Below are 27433 nucleotides of genomic sequence, written 5' to 3'. Positions count from 1 at the left end.
CTGCACAGCCCAGGAAAGCACAGCGGGAGGAGAGAGCTGACAGAATGGGATCATATGTCTGCAAACCTTGCGTCTGGATCTTCCACACAGACCCCAAAGAGAAATACCGATTCCAGGCAGACTTCCCCTCAATGCGGACCCTGAGCAGGCTGAGCCTAACACAGGCGCTTCCTCCTGTGACAGACACAGTCACCGAAGTCTGACATGTGCGAGAATCAGCATCGGCCGCGTGAATTCTCTATAGAACGAGCGTTACCAGGCAAGCAGTAGGATGTGTTCCTTCCTGTCTGGCATTGGCCTTGCGCACTGCTTGTGTCCAGCCCCTCCCCCGTGGGATTCCGTGCTGACACAGGACCTTCCACAGTCACACACGGCTTCTCATGGTGCAGCATGAGCCCCCTCTGTGAAGGGGAGTGAGTGCAGCTGGCCCCACGCAGATGGAGGATCACGCATTTCTGCAAATGCCCGCCGTGTCCACGGTTCTGAACACTCGGAAGAGGGGAGGCTGGTGTGTATTTCAGCTGAGCTCTGCCTGGCAGGGCTGTAATTTGTCATCAGGTCTGGGGCTGAGACCTTCACAGGGAATAGCCCCAGGGAGCAGAGTCCCCAGACTCCAATTAACTTGGATCTCAGACCAAAACAATGAACCTCAGAAATTAGGAAAAACGGTATAAAACAGATTTTCCTCACCATGGAAAATATTCCAGTGCTTCCAGCCCCACAGTGAATGCCAGGCGGCATGAGGACAGGTGGGGCCCGGGCACTGTGGACTTCACGTGAGGAGGGTCGGCTTGCACTATCCTCTCCCTCTCTCTCACACTCTGAGAACTCCCCCGTATGTCTTATAACGTAGTTCTTTCTGAAGCAGCTGGAGAATCAAATAGCTTCTTTTCAGTGTATAAATAATATTAATACTGGGGATCAAACAAATCTAAATGAAAGACCATGTCTCCCATTTGGTGACTATCATTTGTTCAGATAACTTGATTATCTGAGCATTATGTATGGTATCTGTAATGGCCTCACCAGGGTACGTCTCTTATAATTCTATAAGACGTGCTGTACCTCGGCCGGCGCCGTCTCTCTCTAGGCTAATCCTCCACCTGCTGCGCTGGCACCCCAGGTTCTAGTCCCAGTTGAGGCACCAGATTCTGTCCTGGTTGCTCCTCTTCAAGTCCAGCTCTCAGCTGTGTCCTGGGAAGGCAGTGGAGGATGGCCCAGGTGTTTGGCCCCTGCACCTGCATGGGAGACCAGGAGGAGCACCTCCTCCTGGCTTCGGATCAGTGCAGTGAACCAACGGAAGTAAGACCTTTCTCTCTTTCTCTCTCTCTAACTCTCCCTGTCAAAATAATAAAAGACATGCTGTACCGTCCTCTAGAATGTTCCCCAACCAGTGAGCATGACGAACATCGCAGCCACCCACAGCCGGGTCTCTTCTCCCCACCCGAGCTCCCACACATCCTCTGAAGTCCCAACACTTCCTTTCTCTAGGAACACTCTGAGGGCCTGGGACTCATTCAGACACAGGCACAAGAAAAACAACAACAAAAAATTATTGGGTGGGGCTGGTGCCATGGTACAGTAGGTTAATCCTCTACCTGTGGTGCCAGCAACCATCTGGGCACCGGTTCTCCTACCAGCTGCCCCTATTTCAATCCAGCTCTCTGCTATGACCTGGAAAAGCAGTGGAAGATGGCCCAAGTCCTTCAGCCCCCACACCTATGTGGGAGACTCAGATGAAGCTCCTGGCTCCTGGCTTCGGATGTGTGCACCTCAAGTCATTGCGGCCATTGGGGGAATGAACCAATGGACAGAAGACCTTGCTTTCTCTGTCTCTCCCTCTCACTGTCTATAACTCTAGCTCTCAAATAAATAAATATTTTTTAAAAATTATTGGAAAATAATCAGTAAACACACATATCCACTGAATTCCTTTGGCACCAACAGGGAATTGTCAGCTCAAAGTGAATGGAGAGAAAGGGAGGCAAACAGGTGTTTTCCATGAGCTGGAGACAAAAGCATCAGAGTGAAACTCACATCTGCACATGTCAGAAAGGTCCACACCTGCGGCTCTCAGGAGGCTTCTAAGGACCAGGACAACTTCCCTGGGCTGTGCAGTAGAGCACTAGACAAACCGCTGTTTAGGCTGAATGTGGACGTTATCAAATGCATGAAGTTTATATACCTTAAATAAAAGGTGTCTTGGTTAAAAAAATTAAAAAGAATATAGCTCCTTAAGGACAAAGACAACACTGATTTATTTGCTTATTTGTTTTTGCGTTAATTATACATAATTATCTTTATATATTTATATGTATGCATGTATGTATATCACATCTGATTTATCTTTATATCACCTGCACTAGTGGTTAGCAAAATACCACCAGATCCGGCCAGCTGCCTGTTTTGGGTTGGCCTGTGAGGTAAGAAATTTACGGAAGGGGCCAGCATTGTGGCATAACGGGTTAAACTGTAGCCTATGATATAGGCATCCCATGTGGGCACCAGTTCATGTCCTGGCTGCTCCACTCCCAGTCTAGCTCCCTGATACAGACCTGGGAAAAGCAGCAGAAGATGGTCTAAGAACTTGGGCCCTGCCATCCAGATGGGAGACCCAGATGAAGCTCCTGGCTCCTGGCTTCAGCCTGGCCCAGCCTTGGCTTTTGCGGACATCTGGGGTGTGAACCAGCAGGTGGAAGATCTCCCTCCCTGTCTCTCCCTCACTCTCTGCAGCTCTGACTTTCAAATAAATAAATCTTTTTTAAAAAAAAGAAAATCATGTACGATTCCAATTTCAGGGCCTCTAAACACAGTTTATTGGAATATATCAGGCTCATTCTGGCACACACTGGCCGCAGCAGTGTCCACACCTACAGAGCTGAGAGCTGTGACAAAGCCTGGACCATTTACCATCTGCTCTTTACAAAGGCGTGTCAGCCTGTGGCTTCCGCTACCTCTCTGCTTTGTGGACATCATGAGGGGATGATACCACCTTCAGTGGAGTCGCCTTTCAGAGAGAGGAGATGATACCGTATGCATATGATGGTGGATGAGTGGACATGGTTAATTCTCGTTCATTACAGATGAGACAAACCTGCACTTGACAGCATCCTCTTTTTATGATAAAAGGGATGCTATGGTGCTTAACGCAACCTACTTTTCAGGGAAAATCTACAAGAGCTCAGTGATAGCCCCTGTGTGCTGTTGGTCTAAAGCTGGTATCTTTTGCTACAAGAAACAACCACAGCACCTAGGACTGGTATGTCTCCATGACTGCTGTGAAAGTCTTCTGTAAACTCATCAATGAAAGCATCACACACTGTTCGCTCTACGTGGGAAGTCCAGGCGTAACTCAGAGTTGCTGCAGGTCTGGTTCTAGACCACTGGGATAAGTAAACACCACAACAGACTCACAGACCTCCTGGCTTCCTGGCCCGTGTAACAGCTGTGTTTGTGCAACGCTGTAGTCTGTGAAGTACAGGGTTGCATTACATACACACCGTCATGGGCACAGGAGCACAGGGAATTCTAACAGTCCTCAGCCCAGTAGGTCCATTACGGTTGACAACAGTTACTTCATGTTTCAAAACAAGTAGGACAGAGAATTTTGAGTGTTCCCAAGTTGAAGACATTCTGCAAGTTTGAGGTGCTGGATACCCAGTTACCCTTATCTGCTCATTACGCACTCTGTATGTGTGTTGACATGACACACTTTACCCCTGTACTGTCATGTGTTGATGAAAAATTACACCTGTGTTTTAAAACACACTTTATTGCCTTAAAAATGCTAATGATCACCTAAGCCTTGAGCAATGCCTAACCTCTGCTGGTGCAGGGTCCCACCTTGAGGATGGCTGGGAATGGTAGGGGCATGGCAATCTCCCAACGTAAGACATCCGTGGGGTTTGCCTCATCAGCTCTGCCCCTGTAGCATGCCATGCTGGAAAAGATGATGGCATTTTATGCACCAGGTTCTTTCAGATTTGGGCTCAGTCCCCTTGAACGGTGCCACCGGCTGCCCGCTGAGTTTCCATCATTTTCTAGATGCTGTGGTGTCACTGCAGCCATGGGCACAGCCTCTTCACCTCGATGGGTTCTCCCTTCAGCACCTGTTCCTGCGCACCAGCTCCACCTCGGGTAATGCTGAATCCTGAGACCACGTCACCTCCAGCCCTGGCTCTCACTGCTTACACCACATCTGCACTCACCTCCTCCCCTGAGCCCTTGCAGTCACCTGTGGGGATCGCAGTGGACGTCTTCCAGACTCCTGCACGTGCAGGAAAGTTCTCCATGAGCGATAATGGGGCACTGCTTCCAGAACCTTCCAACTCATTGTGCCCAGCTCCAACAGAGGAATCATCGTCAATGGGGTGGAAGCCATGCAAAAAGCAAGTCTGAACGCGACTGGAGGGTCAAAATTTCTCCTCAGCTCATGGGATGCAGAATGGACACTGGTTAGCAGGCAGGGAGCTCTCACGAGAATACGGTTTTCTAGGATAAATTTTATTGTGTGCATATTTAAAATATACAGAAGATATTATAGAGAATGTTATGAGATATATATATAGAGAGAGACAGAGACAAAGAGAGTACAATGATCACTCTAGTGAAGCAAATAAACACACACACACACACACACACACACACATCTCACACAGCTGCCTATTTCCCCCACGCGGCAAGAGCAGCGGTACTGTATGCCTTTAGCAGAAGTCCTGAACACGACGCACTGGGACGATGCTTCCCGCGCACCTGAGCAGACCCCACGGCCAGGCGAGGGTCCTGGGCCTGTGTGCGCTTCCCCGTGGTGATGCTTCCCGGAGGACTTGCTAAGGGACAACTCTCCCAGCATCTGGGGTAAAGCTCTCCCTGCAGCCACACCCAAGTCGCTCCGGTCTGTGCAGCCACCTGGGCATGCGGGGCCTCTCATGCAGAGTTATCGAGAATTCAAGAAAGCAACAGGAGCATGAAACCAGGCCTGCGCCCTTCTCCCCTTCTCCTCGGAGCTGTGCCTGGCTGAGAGACAGCTGTGGTCAGGGTGTGGTCCACGCCACTCCCCGGCCAGCTGAGCGCAGCACCACTGCTTGGTCAGCGTTCAGATACTCAGCAAGTTTGTCACTACTTCCCTGGCTGAGTTTTAAGGAATCTTTTTGCACAAAAATACGAGTTTTCTTCCTGACAGCTTGCACTGCCATCCTCACACATTTGCCTTCCCAGTTCCCATCCGTTTGAGACCAACTCCCTCCAGCACAGCCTTCATAAATCCTCACCATCATCTAACTTCTTGAACCCATGACAGCATTCTTCTTGTTTTCCCCCAGATAAACCGTTTGTTTAAGGAACACAAACTTCATGCATTTCAGAAATACAACTTTAGGAACACAGTGATTCTTCCCACCGTACCCGCCCTCCCACTCACTCTCACCCCTCCCCTCCCTCTCCCATTCCCAGGCTTATTTCTACTAAGATCTATTTTCAACTAACTTTATACACAGAAAATTAACTCTACACTAGCTAAAGAGTTCAACAAATTGTATGAAAAAAAAAAAAACTTCCTCAACAGTCAAGACAAGGGCTGTTCAAAGTTACTGCATCTTGAAGTTAATTTCACTTTTTTAAGCATTTTTTGAGAAAGTTAATTAACTTTAAAGAACCCAAGAATGATACATTATTTTGTGAGCACTTAGACATAACTGTAACTTAGAGACATAAGAATATCCTCCACTTAATACATAAAATGAAGTAAATCTTTGAGAACAAGTTTTACTGTTAACTCTCATAACACAACTCTTTGAGGACAGAGGTCCTGTATGGGAAGTTCGTGCACAGTGACTCCTGTTGTTAATTTAACAACTAACACTTTTATGTATGATGTCAGTGATCACCTGAGGCTCTTGACATGAGCTGTCTGGGCTACGGAAACTTTTTGAATCCATGATATGTCCTTCCGTATTTAGACAAGGCCATAAGCAAAGTGGAAGTTCTTTCCTCATTTCAGAGAAAGTACCTCCTTCTCGCTCTCTCCACTGGGGTCTTACCCACCGAGGTCCTTCATTTAGGACATACTTTGCCACAGTGTCTTGGCTTTCCATGCCTGAAATGCTCTCATGGGCTTTTCAACCAGACCAGGAAGCCTTCAGGGCTGATTCTGAGGTCAGAGTGTCAGCAATCTCCTGAAGCCTTCCCCAAACCCTCTCTGTTTTCTGTCAAACCAAAAAGGGATTTATCCTTTCTCTGAATTCTTTTTTTTTATTTGACAGATAGAGTAAGGTAGTGAGAGAGAAAGACAGAGAGAAAGATCTTCCTTCCGTTGGTTCACCCCACAAATGGCTGCTGCGGCTAGCGCGCTGCGCCGATCTGAAGCCAGGAGCCAGGTGCCTCCTCCTGGTCTCCCATGTGGGTGCAGGGGGCCCAAGCACCTGGGCCATCCTCCACTGCATTCCCGGGCCACAGCAGAGAGCTGGACTGGAAGAGAAGCAACCAGGACAGAATCAGTGCCCATATGGGATGCCGGCGCCGCAGGCGGAGGATGACCCAAGTGAGCCACACAGACAGCGCACGTTGCTCCGGCCTGCCACAGCACATGGAAGATTTTACCTCCTCCCTTAAGGACTTCATTCCCCTTGAACTGCAACTCCTGCAGGCAGCTTTGAAACACTGACTCAAGTTTCTCTCCCCACGCTCACTTAGTACAGCACTATCAGGCAGTAGTAGTGAGTGCGTTAGAAGGTGCTGGAATGTAGACATCTCAGTATTATGTCCCTGCTGTTCTTTGATTTTGTGAACACAATGTGTCACTGTGAAACATTTCTTCACTTCAACTTTCAGGGACACGCTGTGATGCTGTCACAGCTAATCCAAGCCTGCAGTTAAATAACGCTAACGAGAGACAAAGGTGAAGGCTTCACGATGCTGTGAGGGAGACGTTGCAATTTCCACTTCTCAGATTAGGAAACTGATGCTGAAAATCCTGGACTTGCCGGAGTTTTCACACCTGTATAACAAGCCCGGGTCCCACTCCACGCCAGGCTCAGCACACAGGGAATGGGGACATTGATGCCCACTGTCAGCTGACCTCAGGACTCACGTGCCACTCCACTGTGAGAGGCAGCAGGGCGGGGCGTGCACTGGGTGTCTCTCCTGAGTCTTGGGAGCTTTCATTCTGAACAGACTCCTACTGTGACAAGAAGTGGCAGGGATATTTGCAAAGGGGATTGATTCCACCCAGAGGAGAGACTGAAAGTGATGTGCAGGTGGATGATTACTGTCCCAGCCATCACACATCCCTGCCACTACCCCCAAGCCCCTCTCAGCCAACTGCACCCAAGATTGGAATCTCACGCATCACAGAGTGATTAGATTCCAGGAAAAGCACAAACCTCGCATGGTGGGTCCAGCAAGGCGCCCATCACCGCTCAGTGTCATTCAAGCTCAGACAACTTTTTTTCCTGCAAATGCCTGTTTTCAGAGCTCGGTGACTGTTCTCACAAGATCAGCAACTGCCTGCAAGGAATGGCATGCTTGGATCTAATGCGACATTGACCGGGTTTGTCGGCCGGGCCCTGGGGCCAGCACATCACCACAATAATCGGAGAGTTAAATATGAGTGAGTGAGATATGTCATTAAAGGAGGAGAGCCTGCTTGTGCCAGCAGCTTTGGTGGTGACTCCAGAGCTCATCTGCATGCCCTGTGGGAACTCTTACTTGAACTACGGGATCTCCCTCTTGTCTGAACTTCCTGGATGTCCTCTGAGGAGCCTGGAAAGGAAAACAGCCACTTCCTCCCCAGGGCAGTGCCAGAGGCCAACCATTCAGCTTCCCTGGGGTTCCGAGCCTGTAGTCATCTTGGAGATTTCTCTGGGGTCTAGTTCCCTGTTGATGAGCGGAGGTCTGTGAATTCTTAACACACCATGAAAATAACTGTGTGAAAAACGGACAGCCTCTCCTGATAAAATCATTGGTCAGTATGATGGACGTGGACACCACAACTGTGCACCAAGAATGAAGCTGAGTACTGAGGTGCTCCAGGGAAGGCAGAACAGTGACTCTGAAATCTAATTTCCAGGAAAGATTTGGCGTCTATATGCAAAAACTACCGAAAGCTGCATTTGGAAAACATGTCAGTGGGTTCAAAGCCAAGCTAATGGCCCCTCTCTTTAAACTTGCTCCTCTGTTTACACTTGCATCTGTGACCACTCTCAGAGTAGCTGTTCAAAAACTCCAACTGGAAGTCAGCGCTGCTGCAAGTCTCATCCCCGTGACTGTCACAATGTGTGGGCCAGCAAAGTGTGTCCCAGGCACTGCTTGTCCTCTGGTGTGGGCGCCAGGCTCCCCACCCCCACCCCGCTGCTTCCTTCCAGCCCGCCTGTGGTCCCTGTCTATAACTACAGACCTACAGACCAGACTCCAGACCACAAGATTTGAAATACACACTTCTCCTCTTACTCTGTGTACTCTGTTCCGTGAGTCTGCTTCATAGGTTCCATGGGGTATCTCTGATTTGTGACTTCCCTTCCTTTGGGTACACGCGCAGTATGGGGTAGCTGGATCTTACTGTAGTTTGATTTCAGTTTCTGTTCTCCACACAGCTGTACTAATCAACATCCTCACCAGCAGTGTGTCAGGGTCTGTTTCTCTCCGTATCCTTGCGGCATTTGTGACTTGCCTTTGTGACGGTGGGGGCAGTGTGATACCTCATCCCCGACGATGAGTGACGCTAGGCGTGTTTTATAGACCTGATGGCCATTTGTGTGTCTTCTTTTGCAAAATGTCTGTTCATACCATTTGCCCATTTTTAGGTCACGGTGTTCGTTTTCTTGCTGTGGAGTTGCTGGGTTTCCTGCGTATCCTGGGTGTTGATCCCTCACAGATGAAGAGTTTACGCATTTTCCTCCTTTGATTTGGGTTGTCTTTGCACCCTATGGATTGTTCCCTTTGCTGTGCAGATGTTCCTTCCTTTGATGCAATCACATTTATCTAGTTTTGCTTCTGCTGCTTCTACTCTTGGGGCATTAGCCAAAGGAATCATTGCCTATGCTGAAGTCCTGAAGTGGTCCCCATGTTTTCTTCTAGTGGTGTCACAGTGTTGGGTCATACTGAGTTGGGTTTTGTGTATGATGTGAGGCAGGGGGCTGGTTTCAGTCTTGGTGCATGGGCTTTTCAAGTGTGACTTATTGAAGAGACTGTCTCCTATGAGGTGTTGATCCTTCTTTCTGGGATCCCGGCTATATTCCCCTGGCCGCTGAGTCTGGCTTTCTGACAGTGCCACACTGTGTGTCGATGACTCTGGTGTATTTTGAAGTCAGGTAATGTCATGCCTCCAGCGTTGTTCTTTTTGCTCAGGACAGAATTGTCTGTTCAGAGTCTTTTATCATTCCATATGAATTTTAGGATTTTTTTCAGTTTCTGTGAAGAATGTCACTGACATTTTGATGAGAACTGCAATGAATCTGTGCATCACTTTAGCTAGTATGGACATTTTCACAATGTTGTTTCATCCAATCCAGGAACATGGAATGTCTTTCCAGTTTTTTTTTTTTTCTGTTCTATTCCATTTGATTTATCAGTGTTTTGTAACTTTCACTATATAGATCAATTACTTCCTTGATGAAATTTCTAGAATTTTATGGTTTTTTAAAATATTTATTTGTTTGAAAGTGTGACAAAGACAGGAATGGAGTGGGGGCAGAGAGAGAGATCAATCTTCCATCTGCAAGTCCAGGGCCCAAATGGCCACAACACCCAGGACTGCCACGTGGGTGGCAGGGGCCCAAGCACTTGGGCCATCATCCACTGCCTTCCCAGGTGCTTTAGAGGAAGTTGGATCAGAAGCAGTGCAGCAAGCACTTGAATCGGTGCTGCGACATGGGGTGCTGGCATCACAAGAGTTGGCTTAACCCAAAGCTCCATAACAGCAGACCAAGAATTTTGGTTGTTTACAGCTATCATGATGGGGTTGCTTCCTCGGTTTCCTTCTCCACAAGTTCATTATTGGTGGATAAAAAATGCTACTGATTTTTATGCATTGATTTTGCAGTTTGCTGAGTTAGTTTATCAGCCCTGATGGTTTTGGGGAGGATTAGGAAGGTTACTATACCGAGAATCATCTCATCTACAAGCAGGGTGACTTTACTTCCTCCTTCCCTATGCAGAGACCTCTTATTTCTTTCTCTTGCTTAGTGGCTCCAGCTAGCACTTCCAGTGTTATATTAAAAAAGACCAGTGAGAGTGGACAACTCTGTCTTGTTCTGGATCTTAGAGGAAATTATTTCAACTTTATTCATTGATTTTAGCTATGGGTATACAATATACTTCAAAAAGTTCATAGAAAATGGAATTAAGAGATAAGTTTGGTAGAAAAACAACTTAAAAACTATGCAAACAAGGATCTTCAAAAATTAATGGGTATATATTATTTTTAAATATATCTCTTTTCATTTTTTGCACAAATAATCAACTTATACTTTAATTCCATGTTTTTCATGAATTTCTGAAGTGCTTTCATACACAACAGTGAGTGACACATGGGACCCCATCTAAGACACAGTCTGGCGCCTGAACAGGGACCCTTGGCACAATGTGCAAGGGACAACTCACCATGCCGCAAGGGTTACAGACGCATCATTTCATCTCTTCAAGAGCCTGGTGAGTGATCAGCATGAGGAAGTTCCTGTCCCAGGCACAACGGAAACATAAGGCGGAACTGCTTTGTCTCCTTAAGAAAGTAGGACAGTCTTTATCAGAAAAGGCAATTGGATGCTTGCTGCAAAAAATTAATAGTTGCTGCCCTCGGTACCTTGATGAAGGCACTTTTCAGGAAAAGAGTTCCTGTGTCCTGTCTCTCCTTTTGCTTATGTACCCCAACTGTGCAGAACTGTAATGTTCTGTAACTAAGAGAAGACCTAGGCTACAGTCATCAAAACACACAGACACTATCATAGCTGGCAAATAGTCATCGAATGCGTAAGTACACATTTATCATACATTGTGTACTATACATTAGCATTATACATCTTATTATATAAATAGGTAGTTTTGCACTCTTAAAACAATAAATTATAATACTTGAACACAAAGGAATCTCTACATGCAAAGGGAAAATGTTAAACATGCAGCCTTATGGAAAGCCAAGACACTGGCAAAATATGTCCTTCATGGAGGATCTCGAAGGGTGAGACCCCAGTGGAAAGAAGTGCTCATCAAAGAAGGAGGTACTTTTCTCTGAAGGGAGGAGAAAATGTCCACTTTGCTTATGGCCTTGTCTAAATACCGATGGAGTTTGTGGATTCAAAAGGCTTCCATAGCCTTGGCAACTCATATCAAGAGCCTCAGGTGATCACTGACATCATACATAAAAGTGTTAATTGCTAAATTAAAAACAGGAGACACTGTGCACTAACTTCCCATGCACAACATCTGTTTTCAAAGAGTTGTATTATGTCTAAGTGCTCGCAAAAGATGTATCATGTTTGGGTGCTTCTTTAAAGTTAATTAAGTTTCTAAAAAAAAAAGAAGTGAAATTAACTTCAAGATGAAATGACTTTGAACTCAACTGCTGAGGAGCAGTTTTTTGTGTGTGCAAATTGTTGAACTCTTTACTTAGTATAGAGTTGGTCTTCTGTGTATAAAGTTCATTGAAAATGGATCTTAGTGGAGAATGGGACTGGGAATGGGAGAGGGAGGAAGACGTGTGGTGGGAGGGAGGGCATGGTGGGAAGAATCACCATATTCCTAAAGTTGTACTTATGAAATGTGTACTCATTAAATAAAAGGTTTCTTTGGGGGAAAAAAAACATGCAGCCTTGTAAACAATGGATTACTTATGTCCACAACATAAAGCAATAAGCTTGGCCTGTATTATGTTTTACTGAATTGTTTTGTTGAGCTGATTAGCAGTTTTGACACTGAGAAGATAAAAGGAGTTCAATGACTCACAGGCTCACTCAGAGAGTTACACTTCTGAAGAAACCAAAATCAGAAGTCGTCATTGACCTAAAACATGTGTGCAATTCTCCCCATTCAAAATAAAGCTTTTAATTTGTTGCAATATGATTAAGAGACAAGGATTGTGTCAATGTTGATTTCCTGGTTGCAACTTGGAAAATTGTGATATATTTATGACATCACTCCACTATTTCCCATAACTACTTGTGAGTTCACGATTGATTCAGAATCAGAATTAAAAGGGAGTTGAGGCAGTACAGGCCAGGTTTTTCCAGGGGTGAGTGAGTGAGTGTGTGTGAAAGAGAGAGAGAGAGAGAGAGAGAGAGAGAGAGAGAGAGAGAGAGAAGGGGGCAGGGAGGGAGGGAGGGAAGAAGAGAGGAGGAGAAGAAAGAATGAGAGGAAAGAGGGAAGAGGGAAGGAGGGGGAGAGAGCAGCGCGCTGTCCAGATTCCATGCAGTCTATGTGGCTATCTTACCCTTAAGAAGAGCTCAACCCTGCTCCCCTTGACTGGGGCTGCACTCACTGTCTTGCCCCCAAGCAGCAGGATATAGGATAAGGGATAAGGGAGAAAATGAGCTTTCTGGTAGAGAACGCTGGCAAGTGCTGCCTGAGGCAAGTGGCCAGGGGGAACACCATAGGCAGTAAGTCAGGGGTACCCTTGATACCCCTCAGAAGTCAGCTTCCGCCCCTGCATCTTCTACCCCAACACCTACAGCTCTGGCTAAAAAGAAAATGTCAAACACACACAAATCAAGGGATATTCTGTAACGCACCTGACCAGTACTCCTCCAACTGACAAAGCCATTAATAGCAAAACAGGACTGAGAAGCTCACAGCCCAGAGCCCAAGGAGACAAGGGAACGTATGTGGACCCTGAATGGGATCCTGGAAAAAGGGAGTAAGAGGAGACAGTGAAATCAGCAAGGGGCAGTGTTCATGTCACGGTTGACTCCGCGGTGACTTACGTGTTAACCACTTGGGAAACCAGGGGAGGGCGTTGGGAAATCTCTGCACTCTCTCTGCAATTTCTCTGCAAACCTGGAACTTTTCTCAAATTAGAATTTCCCTTAAAGATATCACTGGTCTTGTGAAGGATCTAGTTTAAGGAGCCATTCAATTTCTTTGGAATCAGGGATCAACTTGGCTCCATATTTTGGAGGAAAATGTCCACAATGAAGCCTAATAGTGTTTGGCAGTGAGAAGAACTTGACTGGAACCCATGAAACAACTGTGCGGAGAAGGAGGGGCATGGTGTAGGAAAGGGTGAGGGCTCTGTGGACGCGAGGCATCCCCACACTGCCTCTCACTCTCCCTGCTCCTTGCTGCGTCAGGCTGCACTAACGTGACCACTGTAAGATGCTGCCTATTCCAGTACCTTCACCTGTTTCACACACTAGTGGGTTTTTTTTTTTCATTTTAAAATATGGATAAGACGAGCAAGTGCCACATGTTTCATAGACACAGCTTTAAGAGCCTAATGATAATTCCCATCCTACCCTCCTTCTGCCTTCCTTTCTTTTTATTTTTTACAATGACATACCTTCAATTTACTTTATAATCAAAAGCTTAACCCTCTACGAAATAAAGAATCCAGCAAGTAGTAAGCAGAAAACCCACTGTTCCTCAAGAGTAGAGAAAAGGGCTGTAAACAGTAATCAGATCTCAAAATGTCAATTTCACTCACATATATTACTTGTTTTATACTCTGGATATTAGTAAGCCACAAATCTGGGAAAACATGATATTTGTCCTATGGAGCTGGCTTATTTCACTAAGCATAATGGCATCTAGTTACATCAATTTAGTTGCAAATGAGAATTTCATTCTTTTTATGGCTGAGTGGTACTCCATAGTGTATATATACCACATTTTCTTTATCTAGTTCTCATCTGATGGACATCTGGGTTGATTCCCTATCTTACCTATCATGAATTGAGCTGCAATAAATATAGGGGTACAGGTAACTCTCATATGCTGATTTCATTTCCTGTGGATAAATTCCCAGGAGTGGGATGGCTGGGTCATTTGATATATTTTAAGATTTCTGAAGAATCTCCATACTTTCACAATGGTTGTACCAGTTTACATTCCCACCAATAGTGTGTTAGGGTACCCTTTTCTCCATAGTCTCACCAGCATTTATTATTTTCGGATTTTTTGATGATAGTCATTCTAATTGGAATAAGTTGAAACCTCATTGTGGTTTTTATTTGCGTTTCCCTGATGGCTAGTGATCTTGAGCATCTTTTCATATGTCAGTTGGCCATTTTTACTTCTTCCTTTGAAAAATGCTGTTTATATCCTTAACCCATTTCTTTTTTAGAAAGATTTATTTATTTATTTGAAAGGCAGAGTTACAGAGAGAGGAGAGAAGAGACAGGGGAGAGAAGAGACAGCAGAGAGAGAGGAGGGGAGACGGGGAGAGAGGGAGAGAGGGAGAGAGGGAGAGAGGGAGAGAGGGAGAGAGGGAGAGAGGGAGAGAGGGAAGAGGAAGGCTTGGGCATCATGTGTTGTGGTGGAGATCTTTTCTGATTATTCCTATTAGGAGTGGTATGTCCATAAGTTTTCTGCTATTATTTTCCATATACTTGTTAATCATAGTACTCACATGCAATGACATCATTACACCACTGATACTCTGCCACAGCCACATCACATCTACACACACATCTGCATCTTCCTGCTACTCATCACCACTACGGTGACACCTGCACACACACATCATCACCACTATAGCGAAACCTACACACACACGTCTTCACACCACTCATCCTTGCTACAGCAGTATCTACACACGTCTATACCATCCTGCCACTCATCACTATTATCGCAACACCTGCACACACACATCATCACCACTATAGTGACACCTACACACACACATCATCACACCACTCATCCTTGCTATAGCAGCATCTACACACACATCTACACCATCCTGCCACCCATCACTATTATCGCAACACCTGCACACACGTCTACCTCATCACACCAGTCATCCTCTCCGTAGCAGCATCTACAAACACACATAAACATCATTACATCACTCACCACTGCTACAGCAGCATCTACACACACATCTACACCCTCCTGCCACTCATCACCACTATGGCGACACCTGCACACACACATCATCCCTGCTATGGCGACACCTGCACACATACATCATCACCACCATAGCGACACCTACACACACACATCATCACACCATTCATCCTTGCTACAGCAGCATCTACACACACATCTACACCATCCTGCCACTCATCACCACTATGGCAACACCTGCACACACATCATCATCACTGCTATGGCGACACGTGCACACACATGTCCACCTCTTCACACCACTCATCACTGCTAAGGCGACACCTGAACACACACACATCACTGCTATGGCAACACCGTCACATACACATCGTCCCTGCTATGGGGACACTTGCAGACACATGTCTACCTCACCACACCACTCATCACTGCTAAGGCGACACCTGCACACACACACACATCACTGCTATGGCAACACTGTCACATACACATCATCACTGCTATGGCGACACTTGCACACACACGTCTACCTCGTCACACCACTCCCCATCACTGCTAAGGTAACACCTGCACACACACACATCACTGCTATGGTGACACCTACACACACACATCATCACACCACTCATCCTCTGCTACAGTAGCATCTTCTCACATCTACATCACTGCACTACACATTTGCTTTTACAGCAGCATCTATATATATTATATATATATATACATATATATATATATACACACATCATTGTACCATTTATCTCCTGTATCATGGTTTTTTCCCTTAAATAAGTTTCCCTACATTATGCCAAGTTTTAATGAATTAATATATTTAACTAGAAACAGCACTGTTGATTTTATTGACAGGCTAGTTAATATTGTTAAGTGGGTACATGATGATAATAACACAATCTATCATGAATGAGGAACACAGGGAGGATTAGAACAAAACCCAAGGCTTCCTTAGTGTAAGGTCCCATTGCCAACCTGCAGAGGGTGGGAACAGATCAGTAAGGGCACACGTGGGTGTGAGAAGCAGAGAGAGACAGACAGAGAAGCCATAACTAAGAAAACTGTATTCACCATGGAAACAGCAGGAGAGAGGGGCAACACTTTATTCTGATCTTGAAGTAAGGGGAGAATTTAGGTAAGAACTGAGCATAAAATGCATAATTTAGAGGGGAGGTATAGTCTGGTGGGTGCTTCCTGGGAAGAGAGAGGACAGCAAGAAGCAAGATGTTGGACAGAAAATATCAGTAACTTAATGGACGAGTGCATGAGATTAGGGATAAAAAGTCCATGAAAATTCCAATTGGGCTCTTGGAAAATGGCAGCAGCACTGACCAAAAACTAACCAAAACAAACTTCCGAGACTGGCTGGAGGCTGGTTTGAAAACCCCTAATTATGTCCTAGGGAGAGGATTCCTCTAGGACACCGCGCCTGGGCGCCTCTGCCCTTAATGAGCAGCTGCAAGGCTGAGCTGGGAGTTGGAGGTGGTGGGGCTCAGGCTGGCTGGCCCCTGGCTCCAAGCCCACCAGCTCAGGGACACAGGCTGGCCGGCCCCCAGCTCCCAGCCCAGCCCACCAGCTCAGGGAGCCAAGGCATTCAGTGCACTTCAAGGATTTCTGTATGGCTCATCTGCTACTGAAACCATTTACTATCTTTCTGTCACGAGCACCCGTGGGCAGAAGGAACTCTGAGCATTCCGCACTTTCTGAGAAGCAGTGATGGCTGCACACACACGATAAGGTAAGCACCTAGAGAGGAACGGGAAGGCCCCAAGGTTTCCAGTTTGTGAAAGTGCATCGCACAGCGCTGCTAATCATTAGTCAGTCCCATACAGCATGCTCAGTCTAGGCAGAGAGCACCACCAGGAGCAGGAATGCTGTCAGCTGTGTGATCAGACTAAGCTGCACACCACTACTCAGATGGGGGTACAAGAGGGCCGACCCCTCCCTCACCCCCTGAGACGAGACACTGCGAAGCGCTGGGAAGCCCACAGGAACCACAGGGCAAAGTAACCGTTGCCTTTAGTTAGAAGCACAACTTCTGTGGTACAAGTCTCTCGCTCTGTCCAGCCACTACCCAGAGTCTGAGGGCCTAGAGTCCATTGAACGGATCTCAGCTTCACAGATTTCACTGATGATTCTGCTGGTCGGGCACACAACAGATTTGGAAGGAGAGGTGGAACACAGCCAGCACGATTCCTCTGTGACCATCATAGACCTCAGGGCTTAGCAGATGAGATGGAGGGGAACACCTACAACTGCAAATGAAGGGGAAATTCAGGCTTCAACCCAGGCTACGATGAATAGTCTAGAAGGAGAGCTTATGAAATTAGAACCTGGCCAAGTCCAGGAGTGCGAAAATCGTGGGAAGCAGCACTTGATGGGAAATGAGGCCAGACTAGGAAGCCATGTAGGGCAGCTGCTAGCCTCCCGAGCCCCCGGGGCTGCTCTGAAGTACACCAGCTTCCCCAGATCTGACGTCTCAGCATCTCAACAGTTAATAGCTCCAGGTCAGGCACAGACCAGTCACTGACCACACCAAGATGCACTTGAAGGCAGATGAGAATAAGACGTGTGCTGGACAATCTGCTCATTAGAAGTGTCAGTTGTTAAAGTCAATACACATTGCACATGTGTTTATATTATATATATGAAGTTATGTACAGAAATGCATATTCTGAGGTACGGTATGATGATTCAGCACAGGTACACATGGTGTGATGATGAAATTGGGGAACTGCTGTGTCCATCACCTTTAACATTTATTAACCTTTCTTCAAGCTATCTGAAAATAAACAGTTACTATCATTATGACCCTACTGTTTTCTGTAAGGATCTAGAACACAAGAATTCAATTCTCCTGGAACATGGTCTTTGTGTCCCCTAACCATGAGAATTCATTTGTCCTGTAATGTGGTCACTTTGTACCCTAACCAGCCTCTCCCTATGTCTTCTGTCCCCCTACCTTCCCTAATCACAATTCCACTCTTGGCTTCCGTGACATCACTTATTTTTCAATCCTAAATTTATATCCACCTGCAAACTCAAAATTCATCATCTCTCAAATACCCATAAACACATAGACAATGGACCATGATGAGTAATAATCCCTCAACTTGAAGGTGATGGCCAGAGAACGCTTCAGCGAAAGCTGGCTCTGGAGACGGAGACTGGTGGCTACTCAGGCAGTGCCAGACCCCAGAGGGCTGCTAGCTATTCACAGGAAGTGAATGTGCAAGGGAGAACAGCTGCTGGATTCCAGACTGATCACTGAGTATGTTAAATAATGTGTAGCACAGGAGCAGGACAAGGAGCCCACTGCACCAGGCTCCGCTCTCACTCATCGGAGAGGGTGGGGGAGGGCACAGATTCTGCAGGATCAAAGGGAACCAGGACTTCTTGTGAACCTCACTGACATGCACATCAACACACCTTCCATCAGGCAGCCTGGGGAGAAGCCCAACCATTCAGAAAGTACGTTTTCAGTGATGTCACGGAGACGTGATGTCAGAGACTGTCAAGGAGAGAACAGAAGAATCTACTGCAGTATTTAATTCTGCTATTGGCTTACTAGGGTTGTTCTAATGTTTGATGATTAACTGTATCAGTTTCATGTAACTAACAGACATATTGGTCTTTAGTCTGTTCTAATGAGTTGAGCTGTTAAACATTCTAAGATTAATATTCCCTTATGTTAAGTTTACAGTTGTAATGCTTTTAACTATAGATTGCTAGAATAAATTTGTTCTTATTCAGAATTTTGGCAGCTATCTTTGTGGCTACTTTTTGTTTACAATTATCCTTTCTTCTTTGTGATGAGGTCATAGGAGCCTGAGGGAAGAAGGCTGAGTTCTCTCCTATTAAAAACTAGCCAGAGTCTGTGCAGAGTTTGAGGGTTGAACACGTGCCGGTGCAGGGCAGAGCGGGCTAAGCAAGCTGGAAAGGAAGCCGTCAGCCAGCCTGGGGAAGAAACCCTCCAGCTTCCCTGTGCCGCTGAGTGTTTACAGCTAGCGTGAGATTCAACTGCCTGAACTACGACATTCACTGCAGACCACGTAACTATCAGGGGCTTCAAAAAGCTTTTGGAAATGGAATTGAAAGATAAATATGTCTTGGTGCAAAAAAATTTGAAATCCATGCACAGTTGTTCTGTAACACATTTTCCTGGAAGTTTTTGAAGACCTCTCAAATGGGTAGATTTCAAAACATTTTGCATCCAGTCAAGTTATATTTAAATTTAATTTTAAACAAACTTTTTGAAGCACCCTCACAGAATGAATCTTTTCTTGGATAGCAAATTGGGCCAATTAGGTTAAAAGCTGAAATAACCATGTGTACAGCACAGTGCACAGCCCCACAGACTACTCTTCCCTCAAACTGTTTTGGCCAGAATCAGATTTCTAGTACAGCATGAATATTTTTAAAATCCTCTATAAGTTAAATTAGCAATGTCAGTCCTTGTCCTTGGTGAAGCCAAGCATATCATTTTTTTAAACCTGGAAATAAGCATAAATCTTTGCTGAAACATTTTACTGACAGAAGCACTGAACTCTCACAGAGCAATGGGAAACTAATGGGACACATCTTCACAGGTGTACTCTGGTCTCTAAAGAAAGTAACACAAGGACTAGAAAAAGCAGGAAAAACATTAAGAATTGCCTCATTCAAGGTCAAGGTCATGGGGGAAATTGTCTGAACTGGTCACAGTCACAACATTGCTCTTTAACAAACTTGAATGACTAACACTTCACTTTGATGACATCTCTCATAACTCCACAGAGCGCCATGGGCAGAGTGAACGAGACAGGCACCACTGGCTTCATCCTGCTGGGTTTCTTCCCCGAGCTCGGGCACATCACCGCCGTGGTGGCCCTCATCCTTCTGGTCTACGTGGCTGCCCTCACAGGCAACACCCTTCTCATCCTGCTCATCTGGCTGGACAGCCAGCTCCACACACCCATGTACTTCCTGCTCAGCCAGCTCTCGCTCATGGACCTGACCTTGACGTCCAGCGTCATCCCCAAGATGGCCGCCAACTTCTTCTCCGGTTGGCGGGACATCTCGTTCCTGGCGTGCGGGACCCAGATCTTCTTCTCCCTGACCGTGGCCATTGCGGAATGCATCCTCATAACACTCATGTGCTTCGACCGCTACGTGGCCATCTGTAATCCGCTGCGGTACCCCATCATCGTCAGCCCCAGGGTCTGCTTGCAGATGGCTGCCATATCGTGGACTGGGGGGGCACTTACTTCCCTGGGCCACACGGTGTTCACCTTGCATTTTCAGATCTGCAGCCCCCGCGAGATCCCCCACTTCTTCTGCGAAGTCATGGCCGTGCTTAGGATTGTGTGTGAGGACATCTCTGCCTACGAGAAGGCAGTGGTAGTAACCAGCATCCTCGTCCTGCTGCTGCCTTTGTCACTCATCCTGTCCTCCTACGTGCTCATCTTCCTGGCCGTCCTCCGAATGAACTCCTCCGAAGGCAGGAGCAAGGCTCTGGCCACCTGCTCCTCTCACCTCTGTGTGGTGAGTCTCTATTTCGGTCCAGGGATGTTTATCTACATGAGACCTGGTGCTGCCAAGACCCCGAGGCTGAACCAGGGTCTCTTTCTGTTTGGAACGGTCCTGACTCCTCTCCTGAACCCTCTCGCCTATAGTTTCAGGAACAAGGATGTTCTGGGCGCACTGAAGAGGTTGATGGGGAGGTGTCTGTCCTCCACGTAGAGGGGAAACACCATGGTAGCTGAAGGAAGATGCTCGGGGCACCATCAAAGGGCCATTTCTCAGTTCAGTAAGAACCCTTGTGAGATCTTGGAAAAGTCAGCTGACTACTGAGTGGCACTGTTTCTTCCTCTGCAGAAAATGTGCGTAGACCCACTTCCTCCCTCCATACTGGAACCACTGCCCAGTTGTCTTGGATGACACTGTGGCGAGGGGCGGGACTCTGCCCCGTAGTCCTCTCGGCAGTTCCTGTCTGACAGCCTCATGCTCCGTTCTTCACAGACGCGTGCAGCATCCATGAGGAGAGGACAGTCAGAGCCCAGCACGCTGTCCAGAGCACAGACACTGCCTTGGAAGCGTCAGGTTCAGAGAACAGGAAAGACAAGGAGATGGCTGAGCGTCCGCAGTGTTTCATTCAGCCCCAGCACGGCTCATTTCCTTCATCTTCTGACTGTGCAGTCTGCAGTTGGCATCTAAGCTTCCAAACAGCACTCTCTGCTCACCTGCAGTATTGGCTGCCAGCGTCAGTTCTGTGCTGGTCTGAGGCCTACGAGATTAGAATCTGTGACTTGGGCCCAGGAATCTCACAGTGAAACCTTCAGTGACTTCTGCATGCATCCGTGGATGGGAGCCGCTGTTGATTGTTGACCAAGTTACCTCTTTAGACTAGCTTAGCAGACAACTTATCAGACGCGAAGTTTCCCCATCTCTTTAAAATGTGCCTGCAGGATGTGATGGAGTCGTTAATAAAACTAGCATTATTATTCTCATAAATGATAGGGAATAAACTTTTCCCTGTACTTGCAACAGTTCGTACTTTTAAAGTTTTAAGCACATAAAATGGAGTAAGTAGAGTAGTAAAAAGAAAAAAGCTAAGTGTTTATTCAAAATAAGATTTAAATATTTATAACAGAATATAATTTTAAGCAGGATATATTGCAGATGATTGCAAAATGTTGACATATTCTGTATATGCTTTAAAAAAGTGAATACTTTATGTGGGTAAAAGGAACATTAAGACTAATTACATGTGTTTTTAATAGGCGTGTGAAGCAACAAAATAGAAGCTACATTTTCAGTGAAGACCAAACATTCAGAAGGAATTACCAATTTCTAGAACCTTCCCCTCTAATATACCACAATCACTCCCTTGGAGATCTTATTATGGAAATGCAAAAACAGAGCTTTAGGAAATTAAAAATATTTTTTAATTGAGAAGTAAAAAATATATGTGTTTATAATATACAATATGTGATGTTGAAATATACATTTTAGGATGGTTACATCAAAATAATCAACATATGTATTACCTCAGATCTGTAATTTTTCTCATGGTGAGAACACTTAAAATCTACTCCCTTAGCAAATTTATAGAATACAATATGTTGTTATTGATTATAATCATCACCTTATGTAATAGGTCCCTTGAAATTATTTTTCCATTTAATGGAAATTTTCTGCCCTTTATCTAATATCTTCCCAACTCCCTCCTCCCCGCCCCTGGTCGCCACCATTCTATCTGCTTCTGTGAGTTCAATTTTTGGTTCCACAGATGTTTGAGACCATGTGGTGTTTATATTTCTGTGCCTGGCTTATCTCGCCTAATATAACCTACCCTAGGTCTATCCCTGCTGTCTCAGTGATGGGTTTTCCTTCCTTGTTAAGGCTGCACAGTTTTCCATTGCATACACACACACACACACACACACACATCACGTTTTCTTTACCCATTCACCCGTTCACAGTAAGCAGTTAATTCCATGCCTTGGCTATGGTAAATAATGCCGGAATGAACATGGGAGTGCAGATAGCACTTTGATATACTGATTCTGTGTCCCGTGGACAGGCCCAGTATGGAATTATTGGATCATATGGCATATCTGGTTTTTTTTCTATTTGAGGGGCCATTTTCCATAATGGCTTTACTAATTTACATTCTATTAGCAGTGTGTAAGTGTTCCCTTTTTTCTATATCCTGTCCAACACTTCTCAAATTTTATCTTTTTTTAAATACCAGGTCTAAGGAGCTATCACCTTGTGTCATCGCTGTACAGTTAATAACTTTGAGCACATTTCATGTCCATGTTGGCCGCTTGTACAGAATGTTTTCAAAGTCCTGAGTAATGTGGTTCCTTGTGTGTTTTGGATACTGACTGCTTATCAGATGTGTGGCTGCAAATAGGTGTCTCCCACTCTCTAACTTATCTTTTCACCTGTAAATTGCTTCCTTTGTTAGGTAGATTCCTTGTTTCATGCACACTCATTTCTCTGTTTTGGCTTTTGTTGCCTGAGCTTTGGGGCTAATATCCCAACATCAATGTCTACACCAATGTCAAAGAACTTTGCTCCTGTGTTTCATAGCGTTTTCGCAGCTTCACATTTTGTAGTTCAGAATTCAATCCAGTTTGTGTTGGCTGTGTCTTACGATGTGGCAAGAGGGTCTGGTTTCATTTTTCTGTGTGGTTATCCCGTTGTCCCAGCTCTGATTTGTTGAATAGTCGTCTCCCTGTTGTGTGTTATTGGCATCTCTGTTGAACGTCAATTGACAGTCAACGTGTGTGTTTATTTCTGGGTTCTTTGCTCCAGTGAATTCTATGTCCTTTTTATGGCAGTACTATGCTTTTTTGGTAACTTATGGTTCTGCAGTGTGTTTTCAAGTGTGATGTCTCTAGCTTTATTGTCTATTGCTCCATATTACTTTGGCTATTTGAGATATTTTGTGGTTCCATACAAATATAGGACTGTTTTTCACTATCTGTGAAAAAGGTCACAGGAAGTTTGATAGAGAGTGCACTGAATCTATAAATCACTTTAATATACACATTTTAAAAACAGTAACTCTTCTAATCCAAGAACACAGTATATCATCTTATTTATAAGTTTCTTCTTTAATTCCTTACATCAGTGATTTATAGTTTTCAGCATGGAAGTTTTTTGCATCTTTGATTAAATTAATTCTTAAGTGACCTTTTTTTTGCTATTATAGATTGGGTTATTTTTTGGAGAGTTTGTTATGAGTTCATTAAAAAAAGCTATTGATTTTTGTATGTTGTTTTATATCATGCAAATTTAATTTGTTAATTAGTTCTACAGTTTTTTGGTGGAGTGGTTAGTGTTTTCTATGTGTAATATAATAAGTTTCCCTGCAAACAGTGAAATTTCATTTCTTCCTTTCCAATTCGTATGTCACCTATTTCTTTCTCTTGCCTGCTTGTCTTGGCTAGACTTCCAGCACTATACTGAACAGAAGTGATGAGAGAGAGAATCCTTGTCTTGTTTCATATCACTGAGGGAAATCTTTGAGCTGAAACTTTTCCCCACTAAGTAAGATACCAGCTGTGGATTTGCTATGCGTGGCCTTTACTGTGTTTGAGTATATTCCTTTCATACCTGATTTGGTGAGAGCTTTTATCCTGGAAGGATGCTGAGTTGTTGGGTTTCTCAAACACTGTTTGCATTTATTGAGATAAATTGTGTTTGCCACTCATTCTGTTAGCATGGTGCTTCATATCCAGAGATCTGCGTACATTGAACCATCCTTGCACTACTGTGAGGAATCCCATTTGATCATGGCTACTGTTCCCTCCAATGTTCTGTTCCATTTGATGCACTAGTATTTAATTAAGAATATTTGTATCTTATTTCATCAAAGATACTGGCCTGAGGTTTCTTTTTCTTTTCTTTCTTTCTTTTTTTTTTTTGTAACATTGTTGTCCAGCTTGGTCAAGAAAATGCCATCTTCATGAAATGAGTATCAAAGTGTTTGTCCTCCACTTTGGGGGAAGATGTTGAAAGGGATGGTGTGAGTTTCTCTTTAACTGTTTCACAGAATTCAGCAGGAAGGCATGTGCTTCCCTTTGTGGAAAGATTGTATTGCAGGCTCAGCATCCTCCCGTGTTCAGGTTTTCTCTTTCTCCATGGTTCAGTCACAGTGGGCTGTGTGTGTCTAGGAACTCATCCATTTCTTTGTGGCTATCCCGTTTTTTGGATATAAGTTTTTCATAGCAGTCTCATATGATTCTTTGTATTTCTTGGTATCCATTGTAATGCTTCCCTTTTAATTTCTAATTTTACTTATTTGAGTCGTCTTTTTCCTTAGCCAAAGTTTCATCAGTTTTATCTTTTCAAAAAACAAAACAGGTTTTCTATTGTTTATCTAAAATTTAAAGAATTTGACATCAAATTTCAAACCATGGCAACAATATCAAAAATGGCTCCTTCAATTTTTTTCAGAAGAATGAGTTATGTTTTGGGAATCAGATTCAATGAGGGGCCCAGAGAACTTCCCTTCAAACCTTGCTGTCACAAAATAATCATCCTTACAAAGGGAAAAAATTAAATTTAAGAATTTCAGAACAAAGTAATGCTGAGGAAGTGTGACTCTGTCTTAGTGGAATAAAAATCCCTGTCCTTCTACCCGTTCTCCTGTTCATGCTTTTTATTTTCTGTCTCTAACAGTTCTCCCACATGCATTTTGTTGTTGCTGTAGGAAAACTCATGTCTATTCCATAAATAAGTAAAATGCAAAACAGCAAAAACAGCCTAATAAACACATTCTCAGTGGAAAATCTTGTTACTGAATAAATAAGGTTTTGAGATGGGGACTGGGGTGTCTGGGACAGGAAGGTAAAATTTATTTTTTTTTCTGAAGGAAAATATAAGATAACCACCTTTCAGGAGCTAGAGATGCTACAAGTGGGACATGGACACGGCACATGGGCACGCAGGGGAGAGACAACTGAACACAGGGCCCTCTGGCTGCCAACGTTTCCCAGAACCCAGGGACAACTGGAAATAAAGAACATTAGGGTGATTATTTCCACCCAAGAAACTGAGGCCTTTTGCACAAATCAGCATGTTGATATCACAACGCCCACCAGCCACAAGGATAGAAAATCCTTTAATATCTTAAAAGTTAAAAATCCTCTAAACATGAGACTGAAAAGTGAAAGGTCTTCTCCTTCCAGTGGTCCTGAGTCTGCCTGCAGAGCTCTGAACTCAGTGGGGAGAGCCACAGTGGAGCAGGGTGGCCATTCAATGGCAGTGAAAGGACGGACTGCGAGCTATGAGCACTGACACAGCCCAGGCTGCCAGCCCTGCCCAGGGAACCATCACAGCCCAGGCTCCCAGCCCTGCCCAGGGAACCATCACAGCCCAGGCTCCCACCCTGATCCAAGGAACCAACACAGCCCAGGCTGCCAGCCCTGCCCAGAGAACCAACACAGCCAGGCTCCCAGCCCTGCCCAGGGAACCAACAGAGTCCAGGCTCCCATCCTGATCCAGGGAACCAACACAGCCCAGGCTCCCATCCTGATCCCAGGGAACCAACACAGCCCAGGCTCCCAGCCCTGCCCAGGGAACCAACACAGCCCAGGCCCCCATCATGATCCAGGGAACCAACACAGCCCAGGCCCCCATCCGGATCCAGGGAACCAACACGGCCCAGGCTCCCATCCTGATCCAGGGAACCAACACAGCCCAGGCTCCCAGCCCTGCCCAGGGAACCAACACAGCCCAGGCTCCCAGCCCTGCCCAGGGAGCCATCACAGCCCAGGCTCCCAGCCCTGCCCAGAGAACCAACACAGCCCAGGCTCCCATCCTGATCCAGGGAACCAACACAGCCAGGCTCCCATCCTGATCCAGGGAACCAACACAGCCCAGGCTCCCACCCTGATCCAAGGAACCAACACAGCCCAGGCTTCCATCCTGATCCCAGGGAACCAACACAGCCCAGGCTCCCAGCCCTGCCCAGGGAACCAACACAGCCCAGGCTCCCATCCTGATCCAGGGAACCAACACAGCCAGGCTCCCATCCTGATCCAGGGAACCAACACAGCCCAGGCTCCCAGCCCTGCCCAGGGAACCAACACAGCCCAGGCTCCCATCCTGATCCAGGGAACCATCACAGCCCAGGCCCCCATCCTGATCCAGGGAACCAACATAGCCCAGGCTCCCATCCTGATCCAGGGAACCAACACAGCCCAGGCCCCCATCCTGATCCAGGGAACCAACACAGCCCAGGCCCCCATCCTGATCCAGGGAACCAACACAGCCCAGGCTCCCATCCTGATCCAGGGAACCAACACAGCCCAGGCTCCCAGCCCTGCCCAGGGAACCAACACAGCCCAGGCTCCCAGCCCTGCCCAGGGAGCCATCACAGCCCAGGCTCCCAGCCCTGCCCAGAGAACCAACACAGCCCAGGCTCCCATCCTGATCCAGGGAACCAACACAGCCAGGCTCCCATCCTGATCCAGGGAACCAACACAGCCCAGGCTCCCACCCTGATCCAAGGAACCAACACAGCCCAGGCTTCCATCCTGATCCCAGGGAACCAACAGAGTCCAGGCTGCCAGCCCTGCCCAGGGAACCAACACAGCCCAGGCTCCCATCCTGATCCAGGGAACCAACACAGCCAGGCTCCCATCCTGATCCAGGGAACCAACACAGCCCAGGCTCCCAGCCCTGCCCAGGGAACCAACACAGCCCAGGCTCCCAGCCCTGCCCAGGGAACCAACACAGCCCAGGCTCCCATCCTGATCCAGGGAACCAACACAGCCCAGGCTCCGAGCCCTGCCCAGGGAACCAACACAGTCCAGGCTCCCAGCCCTGCCCAGGGAACCATCACAGCCCAGGCTCCCAGCCCTGCCCAGAGAACCAACACAGTCCAGGCTCCCAGCCCTGCCCAGGGAACCATCACAGCCCAGGCTCCCATCCTGAT

At 46.1% G+C, this 27433-nt stretch overlaps 2 protein-coding genes across 10 annotated transcripts in view; one reads left to right on the top strand and one right to left on the bottom strand.

Moving 5' to 3' along the window:
- The window catches only part of LOC127485501 (olfactory receptor 2L5-like), a 69836-nt gene that overhangs the window by 30387 nt on the left and 12016 nt on the right, over positions 1-27433 (bottom strand). For 5 of the 9 annotated variants that reach the window (XR_016235011.1, XR_016235012.1, XR_016235015.1 and 2 more), the window contains exon 2: positions 10597-10714. The exons of the other annotated variants lie outside the window; for them this stretch is intronic. The gene's annotated coding sequence lies outside the window, so the exon portion shown is untranslated. The remainder of the gene's footprint in view (positions 1-10596; positions 10715-27433) is intronic. 9 annotated transcript variants of the gene reach the window in all.
- Positions 19507-21421, top strand: LOC127486702 (olfactory receptor 2V1-like). The gene has a single exon (XM_051830805.3). It carries the CDS (start codon positions 19750-19752, stop codon positions 20716-20718), a length of 969 nt encoding a protein of 322 aa, XP_051686765.3. The 5' UTR covers positions 19507-19749; the 3' UTR covers positions 20719-21421.

The sequence above is a fragment of the Oryctolagus cuniculus genome, chromosome 6 (assembly GCF_051225735.1).
Source record: "Oryctolagus cuniculus isolate XC-2025 breed Fujian yellow rabbit chromosome 6, ASM5122573v1, whole genome shotgun sequence".
Taxonomy (NCBI): domain Eukaryota; kingdom Metazoa; phylum Chordata; class Mammalia; order Lagomorpha; family Leporidae; genus Oryctolagus; species Oryctolagus cuniculus.
This window is presented reverse-complemented; position numbering and strand designations above follow the sequence as displayed.